This window comes from Diadema antillarum, unplaced genomic scaffold (assembly GCF_040938485.1).
Source record: "Diadema antillarum isolate AM-2024a unplaced genomic scaffold, OU_Dant_1.0 seq00001370_RagTag, whole genome shotgun sequence".
NCBI lineage: Eukaryota > Metazoa > Echinodermata > Echinoidea > Diadematoida > Diadematidae > Diadema > Diadema antillarum.
Genome location: NW_027272131.1, coordinates 1,178,587 through 1,196,194, shown reverse-complemented (window position 1 = coordinate 1,196,194; position 17,608 = coordinate 1,178,587). Strand labels below are relative to the sequence as shown.

Here is a 17,608-nt window from a genome sequence, read left to right as displayed (position 1 = left end):
TTCATGCCGCAAAGTGTTCTCACTTTACAGTATTAATTTGCAGATGTATCTATGATTCTAAGCAGACATCTTTTTTTCTCATTTAGAGTAAAGTCATACTAAAGTGTACATAATGCAACAGAGAACATACTAGGTACTGTGAATTAGATTTTGTATGTTTCCGTGTTCAGATGATGACTTGAAGTTACAAAGAGAAAAAAAAAACTTCTTGCATATGCTTTTTTGCATGTTGTTGTTTTCGAGGGACAAGCAGTGCTTTGAACTTAATATTTGTAATATTTTCTTAGTTTATCTTATTCCTGGACTCCTTTCAAGAGGCATGGAAGAGTAAGGCTGAAGAACCAAAAGAGTTATTTTTTTTCAGTGTATGTTTTCAAATTAGCAACAATATGCTAGAGAGAGTGACCTAATGCTGAAAAATTGCTGAATGAGGATTATTACCCATTACGGAAAGCAAATAATAAGAATAGAAAAGCTTCTGATGGAAAATTGTCCACCCCTTCTCCCTACAAGGTGTTGTTATGTTATACTCATTTGTATGGTTTTATGTCATTGTCTAATCTGACCTCGCTTTGATCACAGTAATTTGATCGGTCAGGTTTTACTAGAAACACTGAATTTTGAGATTTCATTTGAGCCAATGCTTCCCCCCTTTTTTTTGTGCTTCATAGAGAGAGAGAGAGAGAGGGGGGGGGGGGGGGGGGGGGAGAGACAAGACAGGCAATGAATAGTGTAACATGTGATGATTTCTATAAGCGTATCAAATTGTTCCATAAGTGGATGGAGAAGGTGACATTGTGGAGGCAAAGTGAATGATTGGTCACTGCAGTTATGGTGTGGACTTCACAGTGGTCGTTTGAGGAAGTTCATTGTTGATTGATGAGGTCAAGGAGAAGAGGGAAAAAAAAACCAACCTGTACGGAATAAATTCAGTGAAGCAACATACAGCCATGGATAGATGGATACAGCATTAAATTCTGCTGTAGGGTCAAAATCGTGATCGAAAAAAAAAAAGTGTGTTATTTGTTTGGGCATTTTCAGTAGCTAGTAGTATATTGAAGTTTGACTGATATTAGAAAATTCCTACCCTTGTTTAGTTCATGAAGCCATGAATGTTTAAGAAAAACAATAACAACCAAAACACTGTTTTCATGTGTAATTTGTTGTTGTGTACATGATGCCCAACCAGGTATACACATTTGTATTACTTTTTTCTTTTTTGCACTTACAGTGTGTTTGAGAGTAAGCTTGGTTTGTAGATTTTTCGTGAAAGGGAAATTTGGTTTGCAGAGAATTTGTTTTCAGTGAAAGCAGTGAAAGGAAAGAACAAATCAGGGAAAAAATGGACAAAACAGCCATCTTGAAGTTTTAAAAGAACAATGTAGTGAGAAGATTTCTGAAGATTGACTTGTTTTTTTTTTAAATCTTTTACACGTAAAAGTGCAAATAAGACCTCTCATTCTCTTATCCTAATTAAACTCTCACTTTTTTCAGTTTTGTTTAGTGATTTGCTTTATTCAGTACAGTTGAGTTGAATGAGACTTAATGGTTTCCTTTCATTTCAATTCTGGCATATTTATGGGGCATCCTACATTCCTGTCATCTTCCTCATCTTTCGTCTGTTTCAGGTGAGAATGTCTTACACTGTCGAGATGCTGACACAACTCAAAAGATTCTCCACGCGCTCAAAATCCAGTACCAGAAGCATTTTCCTCCGTGAGTATTGGCCCATTAATACCCGTGCAGCCATTACAATCAAATGTTGTATGCTTCAATGCCCATTTTAGAGATGCATAGGGATATAGATCCAATTATTTCTGCACCTGTGACTTGAACAGGGAACAGCATTTGTCCAATTGATTTCCAAGTGACGTTGGCTCTGATCCAATATAGCCTTTTTTTTTCTGTGTGATTCTCTTCGTAGTCAAGTTGGACTCATATTTTCCTTTCCTTATACTGAATTAGCCATAATTGAGATCGTCAAGCAACTGTTTAATAACTGTGGTATGGAAGCAATCACCCTCCATTAGACGTAGTGCCTAATAAAGATTCTATTTTTAATGTTGAGAGAGAAAAGGATTTCTCATGTTCTTTCTCTTAATATGATAATATTTGTATTTGTTTGCAATTCCTTTTTAAGTAAAAGTGCTCTCTGATATTATTGTTATCATTATTTTTGATACAATATGATGAAGAAATATCACTTTATGTTTTGGATATTAACCTCTTGAAGACCAGCTCGTGTACACTTGGGGAGGTGTCTATGGGAAAAGTGTGTTAAAGTAAAATCAGCTCGTCCTTAATGGGTTTAGCTCCAAATTTTGTGTTATTTCCCCCAGAGTCATGACATTGTCCATGAAAACTCACAATGTGTACCAGTACTCATTACTGCATTAGTAGCTAGGCTTAGCTATCGGTCACCCCACTGAAATGAAAATCTGGCGAAAATATTGGTTGGAATTCACAATAGGTCAAAGGTGGTTTAAATTTAAATCATGGTTTATGTAAAATTCTTCTGCCTAAATACGATTGACAGATTGTGTATGCCAACAGATGTCCAGTAACAAACATGCTTTGATATGCCCATTTCAAAGGTGCGCCTTGATGCTTATTGTAAACCATGGTCTAAATTTTTACCATTGTCTAGGATTAAACAACCTTTGTGAATTCAGGCCATTTTGTCTTATCATGGTTTATGCAAATTTCTTCTGCGTAAATACGATTGACAGATTGTGTATGCCAACAGACGTCCAGTAATAAACACGCATTTATGCGTGCATGTCAAAGGTACGTCTATTTAGGTGATACGCTATCAGCGTATCACCTATTGTGATTGCCAAAATTTCTCTTTTTTTTTATTCTTCTTTCTTTCTGCCACATTTTGTGTCGTCAATATCTCAACAATGACATTACGGAATAACATGACATTTTCAGTCAACATGTCTCATGACAAAATCTAGCCACAATAAGGTTTTCATGACAGTAACATATCTATGACGTCATCTAGGCGCCATTTTGTGATTTTCGGACCTTGTCACATGATCGATCATAACTTCATAACTGGATATCATTTCTGTATCATTTTCGGTGGACATAAAGTTCAGGTCACGCTCTATCTTACTTTTTAACGCTAGTTACCCAGGTCTTCATTACGCGCGCGTTTGCGCGCGTCAAAATTTTAAAAGGCTCAAAACGACTTCCCAATGGGAAATCTCGAAGTTTCAGACAATTTTAAGCGTTTCAAACATTTTCTCGCGTGCGCGTCCGTCCGCGCAATTTCGCGCGCAGAGGGCGTAAGCAACATGAAAATGCATTTTTTTTTGACTGATTTGGATTCCTGATACTTTGAGTAACAATATCCATTGATTTCCGATCGATGTTGACCTATAACAAAGAAATGCACTGGCGTCAAAGTTGAAATTCCGCGCGCGCGTCTTTCTGCAAATATAGTGAAAAAACATGTCTTTGTTTATTTCGGCATAGCTCTTTAAATCGTCCATTGACCCTATATTTCTATTGCATATTACAAAAGCATATGAATTGGAAATAACGTTTCAAGTACCAATATTGCCAGGAAAACTCATGACGTCATCATATCATCATCTGAAATCAAAAAAGTGGAATTAATTTTTTTGAGGTACTGTTTCTGTCATTCATTTACTCGTATCTCTGTTGTTTAAGCTCAATATTATCCCAAATTCAGATATGTTGTACTTTGAACATTTGCCTTTTAAGTCCATATCATGCTTTTGATATTTGATGACGTCATCATACCTTAAATTGTGATTAAAGGTAAAGACGCAAAATCGGACAAGTTTACGTGTATTGTCTATGGGAGGTGAGTTTTTTTTAAACCATGCATTGACTTAACAACGTTTAAGCACCTTTATCTCAGCTGATTTTGTTTCATTTCCTCTGAAACTTAAGTATGTTGTAGCTGTGACAATAAGCTGCAGTAATCATGCATTTTATTCTTTGAAATCTCCTCATGAGGTTGACAATTTTGCAATTTAAAACTGAAAATGAGAATGGAATGTGGACGAAACGATTCCTGATTCATCTTTCACGTACATAAATCTACGTTCCTCTAATTTTCTCGTCGAGACGTATGGCCGAGTGGTTAGAGGCGTCGTCTCAGAAACGTGAGGTTGCACACGTATGGGTTCGAACCTCACAAGAGCACGAAAGAAAATAATTATATTTTTAATTTGTTTTTTCTTCAATGGAGTACTACACCTTCGTCCATGTAGAAATCACGTTCGCATGTAAACACAACTATACGCACACACTCACATAGTATCCCTTTGTTTTGCGTTTGAGACTGCATTACTTCGACTGCTGCAAAATTTTGCAGGCTGGGCTTTTCAAACTGATTTTAAATATTGTAATAAAATGAAATTTGTTCATATCAATTCAGTAACACAATGTAGTCGTGGTTACTTTGTGCTGATTTATACATGGAACAAGCTATACATTGTAAAAAAGGTATTTGAATTGTTCCTTTAAGTCAGTCTTCTGTATTGATGATTATTTGTCAATTAGTGGTTTTTGTGGAGTTTCAGATAGTGATAAAAAGTATAGATGATAAGTACAGCGATAATTCCTACAGTTAGTTCAAAGTTGTGTTACAGAGGTTTGATACATACATTTAGCATCGTGTGTGTGTGTACGTGTGTATACAGGTTGGCCATATGACACATTCTAGACAATTAATCTTAATTAATTAGCAAACGTGATCAGCTATGGAACTGAATATGGTACTAATGTATGATGTTAATGATTCTAATTAAACTGTGACGAGTTTAAAGGGATAGCTTAACTGTGTGTAAAAATAAAGCAATTATAAGGAAATTTTAGGGGAATTTGATAACCATGCCTATAATAATTTCATACAGGTACTAATAGCTGCCTCATGTTCATGTGATCGATTGTCGTGTCAATAGCAAACTGACAACGTACGATGAATATGTTATACATTGAACAACTTTCAAGTCCATATCGTTATTTTCTAATTTGATGATGTCATCATGCTAGAAGGTATGGTTAAAGGCGAGATATCGAAATCAGCGAAGATTGTACGTTATGTCTATGAAAGGGGATTTTTGTTTTTTATCCATGCATTGACTCGATAACGCTCGAGCACCTTTACCTCACTTGATTTTGATTTCCTCTGAAACTTAAGTATGTTGTAGCTGAGACAATAAGCTGCAGTAATCATACATTTTATTTTATTTTTTTTAATCTTCTCACCAGGTTGAGTATTTTGCAGCATAAAACTGAAAATGAGAATGGAAGATGGACGAAACGATTCCTGAGTCATCTTTCACATATAAGTTTACGTTCCTCATATTTTCTCGTCGAGACGTATGACTGAGAGGTTAAAGGCGACGTCTCAGAGACGTAAGGTTGCACACGTGCGTGATTAAAGGCAAGGTATCAAAAACCAGCCGATTATAGGTTTTATGTCTGCGGGACGTATTTTTCCCAAGTTGCCAGAAATGGCATAGCGACCTCAGTCGTTACAAGGCCGCTTTTCCGTCTAGCAATGCAATAGATGTTCACACGGCCACGTTTAATAGTTGAGTGGGCATTGACTTTCCCCCTGTTATATCTATACATTGTTGTGTGTATTTTTTTTTGTCTTACCATTTCCGTGGATGACCCGTGGCCGAGTGGTTACAGAAACGGTTTGGCATGCACGCTCAATATATTTTCAAGGTGCCTATATCACATTCTTTTCTTTGTCGATCGCAGATGACCGTCATCTGATGACCACAAGCGTATCACCTAACTCGTCCTCAATGTGACGAGTTTTCATGTCTCGTTCATGTTTACTTTAGACCATGGTCGAAATTTGTACTGTGGTCTAGGTTTGAACCACCCTTGTGAATTCAGGCTATTGTGTCTAACCACAAGCACTGCTGTATTTCTATCATCGTCAGACTACTTCTCTACAGTTGTTTAACGTATTCGTAGAGATGGCTTAAAATGCAAACGTCAGTTTACGGCATATCACGATGACAATAGATGCAGCATATAACCCCAGTGCTGAGTAAAGCCAAACCCATTGTGCATTTGTACATGATGATTACACTTCGCCCTTTGGAAATACAGGGCTAATTATTGTAGTGTCACTCAGGCTTTGTTTGAGCACGTCCCTCCCGTGTTGCAAACTATGGAGTTCATGTTTACCCCTGTCGTGGCTATGCATACAAAATGTTTGCCTAGTGTAAGGACGTGCTTGCCTCACCCCCACCCCCCCCCCAATATCACAGGGGCAATTTCAAGGTAAAACTTTTAAAACAGAAGTGGAAATATTAATAGTCTGAAAAGATGGAATGAGAGCCCCAATATTCACTGTGTTTGATCAGGTGTGGGAATAGAAAATAAATCATTGACCATATTTTGGGGATTTGTGATTGCTCTTAACTATTGATTAGAAACAGCTGGCCTCTGGCTGCCTTTGAAGAGGACTCCAAGTCCATACATGTATTTAACTTAAAGGGATGATAATTGGTGGAGATGAGAAATGGGCATTTAACTTTTTGCGAGATACCAAGAAACCACTTATGAAATAATACAGAGCAAACCATCCTAAGAAGAATCCAAAGTTTATTTGATGAAAATCGGTTTTGGAATGGCCGAGACAGCCAAAAACAAAGTAAAACATAACAGTCGGAATAGAATGTGAGTCCAACCTTTTATTAGTATTGCTTTGTTTTGGGTATCTCAGCCATGTCAAAACCAATTTTTATCAAATAAACTTTGAATTTCCCTTGGAGTTACATTCTCCTTCATATTTCAGAAGAGGTTCCTCATAATCTCATCCAAAAATGTTAGAAACCTGAAGTTAGACCTCAACCAAAGCTATACGATCCCTTTAACCTTCATGGACATCAAACCTGACTATGGAATTTTCATTTCAATAGCAATTCCATACTGTGTTCAAGTTAGATGTTATTATGAGTAGCAACAGTAGAATAAAATCACTAACCACATGGGTGGAGGTTTCATCAAAATCTGACCTAATGTAAAAATGTTATGGAATTATTATACCCCCGCCAAACGAAGTTTGAAGGGGGTATATAGGAATCAGCGAACGGTCGGTCGGGCGGTCGGTCCGTTGCAAATCTTGCGTCGCGAACTACTTCCTCAGTTTTCAACCGATTCCCATAAAACTTGGCACAGATGTGTGCCTTGGGTTGTAGATGTGCAAGACATATTTTTTGACAGTACCCAAAAGTACGTTGCCATGGTAACGGCATATTATGGGCAAAAATGGGTACAAATCTTGCGTCGCGAACTGCTCCCACAGTTTTTGATCAATTTTTATGAAATTAGGTACAGATGTTCATCTGAATATGTTAATGTGCAAGACACATATTTCCGCAGTGGCAAAAAGTGCGTTGCCATGGTAACGGCATGTTATTGGTAAAATATAGGGCAAAATGCTTCATGGCAAAACTGCTTCATCAGTGTTCTTCCAATTCTCATGGAATTCATATTGAATGTTTGTCTTAGGATATAGGTCAGCATGACACATTTCTTGACAGTGACAAAAAGTATGTTGCCATGGTAACAGCTCACATATTATGAGCCAAAATGATGGAAAATTTTGTGTTGCAAACTACTTCCTCAGTTTTTGCCCAATTTCCATGAAACTTGGTACAGATGTGTGCCTTTGGTTGTAGATGTGCAAGACGCATTTTTCGACAGTACCCGAAAGTACGTTGCCATGGTAACGGCATATTAATGGCAGAAGATCAAGGAAAGATCTTGCGGATTTAACTACTTCCTCAGTTTTTTGACCAAAGCTTATGAAATGTTGTTTTGACCAAAGCTTATAAAATGTTGTTTGGTGGGGGTATAACCAGTCGCTGTAGCGACATTTCTCATTTTTATTGCTTTCATGTTTTCATGAATCAGTGTACGAGTCCCAACTGACTCAAATTGGCAGCATTGATGATGTCATCACCTCGCTAGCCTCCCAATGAACTGTACACAAGCATTCCCTCAATTTCCTCTGTTTGATATGAAGTCAATATGAATGACACCATCCCTAGCGTCATACTGTGCTATACAGAATTTTCAATCTTCACATGAAATAGTTATGCAAATTACAATGTATGTAGTCGCCCTACAATTCTACTGGCTCTTACCAAAAGCACAAACACGCATAAAATGCTTTTGTTGTCTGCATAGATCAATTATGATGTAATTTCTTCTTTTCTAAGAGAAAGGATGATATTTGGAAAGATCTCAGTGCAGACCATTTTGGAGACTTGACTTTCATAATTTGTAGATTCCCAAATCCACGTTTGAGCTCTAAGTTTATCGGGCGAGATTCCTTGCATCTTTCAGGTCCTACATCTACGGTGATGGACACGCCATCCCCCGCATCATCAAGTTTCTCAAGTCCATCAAGCACAGCGATCCCATCCAGAAGCAGTTCATCTTCCCCCCGATGCCAGAGAGCGAGAGCATGGACATCGACCACATCTTGGAGACACAGAGCGCCCTCGCAGTCGACATGGGGGGAACCCAGCTCCGTGTGGCCGTCGTGGCTGCAAATGTGAGTGGTCTGTTTTAATTGTGATCCCCTGCTGCTAGAAGTTATCAAAGAGGAATTTATTCCAAATATACATATTGATTGAGTGAATACAGCAATAATAGTAGAATACAACAGTGATAGTTTGAGGAAGATAGGACAATCAGTGCAAAAGTTATGAATTTTTAAAGTTAGTGCTGCCATGACTTGATATAGAAGACTACAATAGTTTGTGGTGACAAAGCAGGACAAGGACATTTAGAAAATATGTAGAAAATATCCACATCCGTTAAAGGTACACATTCCTTGGACTTGTTAAATGACATACAATGTATCTTATTAGGGTAATATTATTCCCCTCCCCCCCCCCCCCCCCCCACCTTGGGAAACAGTCAAGTGCTCTTTGGTTATGTATTAAAAAAAAAAAACATATGTTGAATTCTCTTTAAACTCTATTTGCACCATTGCCATGCAGTGACATAATGAATTGTTCGTCTTCTTATCCTTTGATATCCTTCAACCAAAATTTTAACTTCACAACTTTTGACCAGATTGTCAGATTTCCCACAAAATTCATTGATATATTTTTGCATTCAATGAATTCACATATGTGACCCTGCACCTCAAAACAAACAAAAAGTCGCCAGACATGAATTTTTAGTTAAGACCATATTCTGAAAGAGCAGACTTTAAGCTTTAAAATGATGTATAACTCAAATCAAATGGACTCTCCTAACCTATCTAAATATTTGAAAGAAAGCACAAACTCAGGAAAAGTTTGAACTGAGAAAAGAGGCTCTGAAGTACAGTGTCTATTCAAGCGCTTAATCTTTACCAAACCGTGCTGGCTGTGCGATGAATGGGACAAAAAACAGGAAGTAAACCACCAGAGTAACAACAATGAAGGGATTATTGGATTAAACTGAAATTAAGCATGCCTCATTAACACATTCTGTTCACAATTAATGCTAACTTTCAAAGCAGTAGCACTATCTTTTCAAAAGTTATTAGAGTTGAAAGTGAAGAGTGTGGACAAGGTTTTTAAGAAATGAAAAAGGGATTCTAAAGACACACCTAATCACACTATTCTACCAAAAATGTGCGAGATAAACTGCTAAAAAACACATTTTTCTGCCCGTTTTATGATACCAAATTTTAGCATAATGTAAAAGAAGACCCGCTCTTTCAGAAAATATGAAAAAGTCAAGTTCGGCTAGGTTGACCCATTTCACTTATTTTCAGTCCTCACGCAAAATCAGTGTGTGCGACTTTATGTTCGTTTTGAGGTGCACGGTCACATATGTATTTGAGGTAAATTGCCCTTTGATACATTTCTGAAGTTGATGTTACTGCAGAATTTGTTGGCACGTTTTAATCTTGTAAGGTACCCCCTTGAGTTTTCTGCCATTTTCAAGCTGTGAATCTGCCAGTGCCAGAGTTATTTATAGACTGTAGGTAAATACTAATAGACGTATCATTAGCAGTCAAACAAGTAAAAATGGGACTCTTAAGAGATCCACCTAAACAATGGAATCAGTCATCCAGACTATGCGGTTAATGGGTTGCGCTCCAATGGAGATAGGTGAATATGAATTGAGCACAGGGTGGGATTAGAGCTACTCAGTAGTATCCCTTGTTTTCTCAGGCATGCCCCCTGTGGCACAATTTGCATATTGTGTCCTCTCTTTCCATTGCAGTGAGAAATGAGGTTTAAGAGCAACCTTATGAGATACCTGCTTAGATTTAACCTGATCAAAATTTGCTCAAGTCATGCACTTACTGTCAGATATGAGTGGAATTTGGCAGAATTTGTTGATATTAGACAGTAGTGAGGTTCATCAGTGTGTTAAGATCACAAAAAGTGTTATACAAGTGTATGGAGTGATATCAACATGACAGATATGTTGGGATACAAGCATTGTTCTCAGTTATTGTCAGTGCTTCTCATTATTTGGATTATGATGTGATGATGATGGTTGATATCATTATTATCTTCTTTATCACCTAAAGAGACAATTTCAATCCACAAAATATCAGTGTTCATGTCATGATTACCATCTTGCATTCCCTATATCCAATCACATTGTAAGTGTGCCTTCCTTATTCTGATGCAGCTGTTAGATACTGGGCCTACTTGTGCTAATTTAAAATGTGCCACATTCAGATGTTTTGCAGTGCCACCAATCAGTTCATGTTTGATTGCTCTTGTATGAGTGGTGGAGGTCGCAATGTTTTGTTAAAAAATAATAACATTTGCTATCTGTGTTGTGGAAGAATGTACTGCCACGGTGCATTGGCACTGATGTATGTCTGAAGGCATATCAGCAAGATGTATGTCTGAAGTAATATCAGCAAGACTGCCACGTTAAAAAAAAAAAAATAAAAAATTAAACAGAGTATCACCAGTTGTTCAGTGTCTAAATAAACCAGGATATGGGAAGTTGAAAAGGGGAAAATATTTGGATTGCACAAGCTGCCTACTGATGTTTTTTTTTTTTTTTTTTCTCTGTGTAATTGCAAGCAACATGTCACTGTGGTAGCAATACTCTCAAATGAATTCATGGACACTTATGACAGGTAGTTATTGCTGGTTATATTATGAAGTATTACTCACTTATGTTCTCACTGAAAGAATGGAGTGATATTGAAGACAATTTGACGCTCCTCTTCTATGAATGCGAGTACGCTGCCTTCAAGAATATCTTGACGTTTATTCATAAATATCTCATGTAAATGCATCTGTACCAAGTGATCTGGAAATGTTTGTTGCCCTCACACTACCAAGCTACGGCTGTCTTTCAGCACTGGCCTGCTTCTAAAGAATGCCGAGGAATAACAACATATCGATTGACAAATTTCCAGTATCTTAATGGGGTGCTAGAATGATGGATGGCAAACACTTGCTAAGTGTTGAACTGTAATATTTTGGGCTGAGTTTGCTACTGAATTTACATTGGCAGTGTAATGTTGCCCCTTCTCTCTTTCTGTGATTGCAAAGTGTAGTGTTAGCTCAGTCATTATTTGATTCATTAGTGCTGATAACAGCTGATCTTCAGCTAAGGTGTGTGGTTAAGAACAAGATTATCATAACAGTTCAGGCATAGATGTTAGTATACACCTGAAGGCTTAGAAAGTCTGAATTATCTCGTTTGCAAGCCTTCATCTTGTCTAAAATAGCTAAAGAATTTCCCTTTGTGTGAGTGTTAATGCTCCTCCCTTTTTATCTCATTCCATTTTGGCCACTTAATGGAAAAAAAGCTGAGGCATTATTGATGATTTAAGATTGGTATAGCAAACTTTGAGGAGTCTGAGATTAAGACTAATATTAAGATAAGGGTTATACTTATGACTCTTATGTAGTTGTCTTTATAGAAATTATTTTCTGTGTGATGTTGTATGCACTGATGTGATGATGGAATGAGTAGGATAGAATTGTGTGGCGTTGGGATCCCTATTGGCTCTGATGCTTAAAGTTTGATCTGTAACCTCTTTTTTTTTTTTGTCCAGGGTGAGATAAAGCTTCGGCTGTCGAAACCCACCCCCCACGAAGGCAACGAGGAGCGGATGAAGACCCTACTGGAGCTACTGATAGAAGCCATGCGCCAGAGCTATGCCATCAACTGCCGGGTCCTGGGTGTAGGTGGGTTGCCCCTAGCGATAGATGCCTTTATCATCACAATGAACACTTTTCCATTTGGTCCAGTTTAGAACTCTTACTGATACATTCCTTCTGTCCTCTTTTGAAATTTCTGTATTTATCTTTGAAAAGTATTTGTTCACATTCGTACAGTTCCATTCCCCCCCCCCCCCCCCCCCCCGCATAGTATTAGTATATGGCTTTGCTGTATGCCTCCCAGGCCCCCCCTCCAGATCTCGGCTGTCGACCGGGCGATCGCGACGAAAATTGGCACACACATTGCCTATGATGTAATCTAAAATACCATGAAGTTATTTTTTTCAAAAAAAATCATCATTTATGCTAAATTATGCTAATTTATGCATGATGATGCATAAAATCAGACTATTTGGTATAAATCACAAAATAAAGCTCAAAACAGGCACTTTTTTTGTGTAAATATTCTTTTTAGTGTCCTTAGCAAATGTAATGAAAAAAATTGTGATATCAGAAAAAATTCTTAAGTATTTTATTGTTTTTTGGAATTTCTTATGTATTTCGTTGTTTTTTTGACTTTATGTTTTTCATTGTTTTTTTGATGAAATTTGTCCGCGACATCGCTCCGAACAAGAAAATATGTTATTCATTGATGTTAATCAATAAAACACCAAAATAATCATGCTTTTATGAAATTTGCCTGTAAGCACAGTTTGCATTGAAATTGTACACGAATTAACGTTTTTGAGCAATTTTTGGTCTGACATGCATGTACATATTTATGCGTAACTTCGAAACCGCGTGCCCGGGCGTCGCAAATTTGGTTTCAAAAGATGCGGGAGACTCGAAAGAAAAAAGTCATGAAACGTCGCGGCGACAGCTTTTTGCGATTGCGATACATCGCGCGGAACGTCAAGGGGGGGGGGGCCTCCGAGGCCCCCCCCCCCAGCCTAGTTAGGGTTAAGGGTCCATCACTTATTCGAGCTGTTCATACTGTGTTCATTTTCTTAGTGTTTCCTCTCCTGTCAAATTAAATGTTTATTTCTGCACCGTATTTATTTATCATGCTTTGTCAGGAGTCCATGTCTATATTATAAATATATGTATTTTCTTTGACTGGCTGTGATCAATTTCCAGTGTTTTTTCAACTTTTTACATGGAGGGATTTTCTGTCATTTGGCAAATGTTCTAATGTGAAAGAAAAAAATACCAAAAAGCTAAAAACGGAGGAAGAGAAATATGCAGAAAAATGGCAGTCTATTCCACTGAATGCTTCAGGGTAGTAACGGTCATATTTTCTTGAATTCCAGGCATTAGCACAGGTGGGCGTGTGAACTCCAAAGAAGGCCTTGTCATGCATTCGACCAAGGCCATTGATGGTAAGTTTAATAGATTTTAATCTGCATAAATTCATCTATGCTGACATTTGAATGTCAAACCAGTGTCAGTGCAATTATCCACTCATCAGCATTTCACCTCAGAAAGATGCCAGAGTGTTCTTGACAGATGGAAGTTGTTAATTATCACTTTGAAGAATGTTAATTGCAGATGTGTGCATTGTAGCATCATTTGATTTAATGTCATAGTGGTTGCTTATCAGTTCTGCTTTTCCAGAATGAATGTAGAATTCTTAAGAGGTATGATTTGTATGTAACAAGGTAGTAGGGATCTCTGATATAATTCTCAGCGAGAAAAGCTAAAAAAAAATGTTTTTTACCTCTTTTATTTATTGCTGTCATTTTATGAGGATGTATGAATGTTTCGATAAAATAACCAGACATGAATTATTATGTCTTTCAGTATTGCTCAATAACAGAAAGTCAACAAAAAATGGAAAAGTGGAGGAAAAAGGGGTAGATGTCAGGCCCTTTAACCTGTTGCATGCCACATTAATTTCTCATCCATTGGTATGTGTGTAAAATTTGTGCACATTTGACTCATTGGGACAGAAATGGTAAATAGAGATCACAGGAAAAAAAGAGTGTTAACACAGGGAGGGCACTGATATTTTGTCTACTCTGAACTCAGGATGGAGTGACATCGACCTGAGAACGCCAATTGAGAACACTCTCCATCTCCCTGTATGGGTGGACAATGATGGTAACTGTGCGGCCCTCGGCGAGAGGAAGTTTGGGCGTGGCAAGGATGTCAAGGACTTCATCACCATAGCAACAGGCACAGGTATTTTAGGATAGTTTTGTTCGTATGAGAAGAAAAAAGAAGATAAACAAGCCTATGTTATTTATTGTTTGTTTGGTTGCAACGGAATTTCGATATAATGAGCGAAAATTGCCAGTCCCGAGGATTTCGATAAAACGGGAGCTGCTTTACTCGTCTATGAGGTTTCAAATCATGGGTCACATTGTTCAACTTCGAAGAATAGCATCTATCCAAAGTTGTTATCTTTAGCTTGCTCTCCTTCATTTTGTTTTCTTCAGTTCAATCACACGTAAATGATTTTACATCGTATATGATTTATTCCCTCAGAATTTAAGCAATTATTTCTCGCTTCTTTAATATTTTTGCTGTATTAGTCACCATCAAAGCCTGGTATAATCACTGTAGGATTTAGTGATTTTATTCAAATTCTACAGACTAAAGGTTCTCTGTAATATGTAACTTGTCCCACTTCCATTTCAAGTTACCTAGAAGAGTAACATCAGGGAAGTCTACAACTGGATAGTCAGAATTTTTACAGAAAAGACACTAAAGCTTTGCAACGTATTCAATATCAAAATGCAGGCATCGGTGGTGGGGTGATTCTGGATAAGCACCTCGTCCATGGGACCAACTTCTGCGCAGGGGAGTTGGGTCATATGAAAGTCTCTCTGGATGGCCCCAGCTGCCAGTGTGGTAGTAATGGCTGCGTGGAAGCCTACAGCTCTGGGTTGGCCCTTCAGAGGGAGGCTGTGAAACTACACCAAGGTGTGTGTGGAAACATTGCCAACATTATCTCGACATCATCATCATTATCATCATCATCATCATCATCATCACCATCACCATCATCATCATCATCATCATCATCATCATCATCATCAATCATCAACATCCTCATTATCATCATCAACATCATCATCATGATCTTCATCATCATCATCAACATCATCCACTATCATCATCCTTATCAAAATGAATATAATGATAATTATGATGCTAAGACTGATCATAACACAGCCACAGCTACCTCTACAACTATAATCACAACTCCACTTACTGACTATGATCTTAACTACAACGACAACTGAAATTGTAGCAGTGAAAATAATGCCATGTGCAAGGCTTGGTAGGCCAGTGTAGTCATGGCAGAGCTGTACTCATGAGGAACTCTGAAAACTAGATTCTACAAAATATCATAGTGCCTTATAAACATAATCATCCTAAAGATTGGTAGTTTGCTGGATGGTATTGAGTTGATTGATATGGGGGGGGGGGGGGAGATAAGATTAATAACCTCTTGGTTTCTCATTAGACACATCATTATTTTGATTTCAGGCCTGCATCTAAGAGAGGAAGCACAAAAAAAAATTATGAAATCTTTGAAGGCTTCCTTGGTGGTAGAACATTGGGTGGTAGAAGGCTTCATGGTGCACCACGTATTCTTTCTGGAGTATGTGAGTGGCCCTAAAATGACTCTGATCACTCTGATCAATAAAATCGCTGACAATCTTTTGCACCAAGTTTCAGCCAGAACTGTGTTGAATGTGAAAGTTGTCTCCTGTTGTATTAATAGGACATCGTAAGAAAGAATTCACTCTTGTATCCTTGTGAGTGACCAACTGATTTGTTCCCATTTTGGTCTCCACACGCATCAGCCGGGGAACTGCTGGCTGAGGGCGTGTCCATCAACAATGATGAGGAAGTGACGGCTAAACATCTCATCGAAGCTGCCCAGCAAGGCAACGCAGCTGCCAAGAAGATCCTGGACACAGGTAAGCGACCCCCTACCACAACTTGTCCCAATTCCCACACATGACAAGAAGCAAGAACTGGCGTTGGTCTGACAGTCCCTGACCAGTAAGAATTACTGTCAGACCAGTTAACTTTTTCAGGAATGGACTGGGTATGTACTGGTCCAACAGACTGGTCAGACCAGTAGAAAAAATGGGTTAGTGTGCAGCCCCGCAAGAAGCATCCCTTTCTGTCTTGACTTTATCCCCTGTCACACCCAAAACACCTGTTCTCTCCCGCTCTTTCTCATCGTTCTTGTCGGAGGTTGGTCAGGATAGTCCCCTCTGAATGCAGTCTTGCCGTGGGGCTGGTAACATGGTGGGAGATGATCTCTCACAAAACCAAAGAATCTATTAGATTCTGTAGATGTCTCTTCAGGGTTTATAGTCTGAGAGCCGTGTATGAAGTGTTTGAGAAATTCATAGATCTTTGCGCAGGGATATCTAAGATACGTCATCGAATACCCAGTATTGCACAGTTGAGAATGCATGTAGAGCTCAGTCGTTTCGACATTGTTGATGGTTAGTATTTCTAGTCTTGCAACTTGATTGTTTTGTAAATTTGATGACAAGACTCATGGAGAAAGTTACAAATCCTGGAACTGACAGATTGCATCACTTTCTGACTCTGAGTCACATTGACTCATGACACTAAACTTTGTCCCCCCAAACTCTGAATTTTTCTTGTCTTGTCTTGTCTTGTTTTCCAGCTGGAAAGGCGCTCGGCACAGCGATTGTCTCTCTACTCCACATCCTAAACCCAAAGCTAGTGATCCTCTGCGGCGTGCTGTCCAAGGTCTACCTAGAGCCCGTCAAGCAAATGGTGAGGACAGAAAGCCTGCCGTCGGCCGGCGAGGTTGAAGTGCTCAGCTCCGATCTCACGGAGCCCGCCCTCATGGGAGCGGCGAGTCTCGTGCTGGAGTATGCAACAAGGAGGACTTATTAAAACATACTCCATTGGACCCGATACACCTCATTGCTTACCTTCTAATCGCATTTTGTCGTGGGAAGCGGAGTTGTGGGACTGCCTTTGCTAATGCTTTGTTAGTAATTGCACACAAAAAATTAAAGTCATTTATTGGTTTACTTGCTTTTTGCTACAGCACTAGACACAAGCGTGTGTCCGCCGTGTTGTGTCCAAAGCACATCTCAAAGGAAGTTGTCCAAACTGTCGGCCAAATCTTGGGTGCCTTGTGTCTCCTAAGAAGCTCATCCCTAAACAAGGCAAAATGTAGTATGTAGTTGTCTGCAATCTTTCTTGAGGCGAAGCAGTGCCAGCATGCGTTTTCCTCCGTTTTGTGCCACAAGATGTGAACAGTTCTGAGCCCCGACTTGGCCAGCGGTTATTGGTCCTCCCATAGAAGGACATTGTGTACTTAGCTGGGTTTTTTTTCTGTGTCATTCTTTTGTGTTCGTTAGAATGAAAAGTACTGGGGATGATCACGCATCTAGTGCTGACAAAGTAATGTACATGGACAAGAGTAAATTTCAGAAGTC

At 38.6% G+C, this 17,608-nt stretch overlaps 1 protein-coding gene across 3 annotated transcripts in view; it reads left to right on the top strand.

Annotated features, from left to right (window-relative positions):
- Nucleotides 1-17,221, top strand: part of LOC139708743 (bifunctional UDP-N-acetylglucosamine 2-epimerase/N-acetylmannosamine kinase-like) — a 48,234-nt gene extending 31,013 nt beyond the window's left edge. For all 3 annotated transcript variants that reach the window (XM_071620678.1, XM_071620676.1, XM_071620677.1), the window contains exons 6-13: nt 1,629-1,716; nt 8,362-8,572; nt 12,056-12,188; nt 13,472-13,540; nt 14,190-14,342; nt 14,904-15,086; nt 15,977-16,093; nt 16,822-17,221. In XM_071620678.1, the coding sequence (XP_071476779.1) occupies nt 1,629-1,716; nt 8,362-8,572; nt 12,056-12,188; nt 13,472-13,540; nt 14,190-14,342; nt 14,904-15,086; nt 15,977-16,093; nt 16,822-17,057 (1,190 nt within the window). In that variant the 3' untranslated portion in view covers nt 17,058-17,221. The remainder of the gene's footprint in view (nt 1-1,628; nt 1,717-8,361; nt 8,573-12,055; nt 12,189-13,471; nt 13,541-14,189; nt 14,343-14,903; nt 15,087-15,976; nt 16,094-16,821) is intronic.
- Nucleotides 17,222-17,608: the final 387 nt, after the last annotated feature.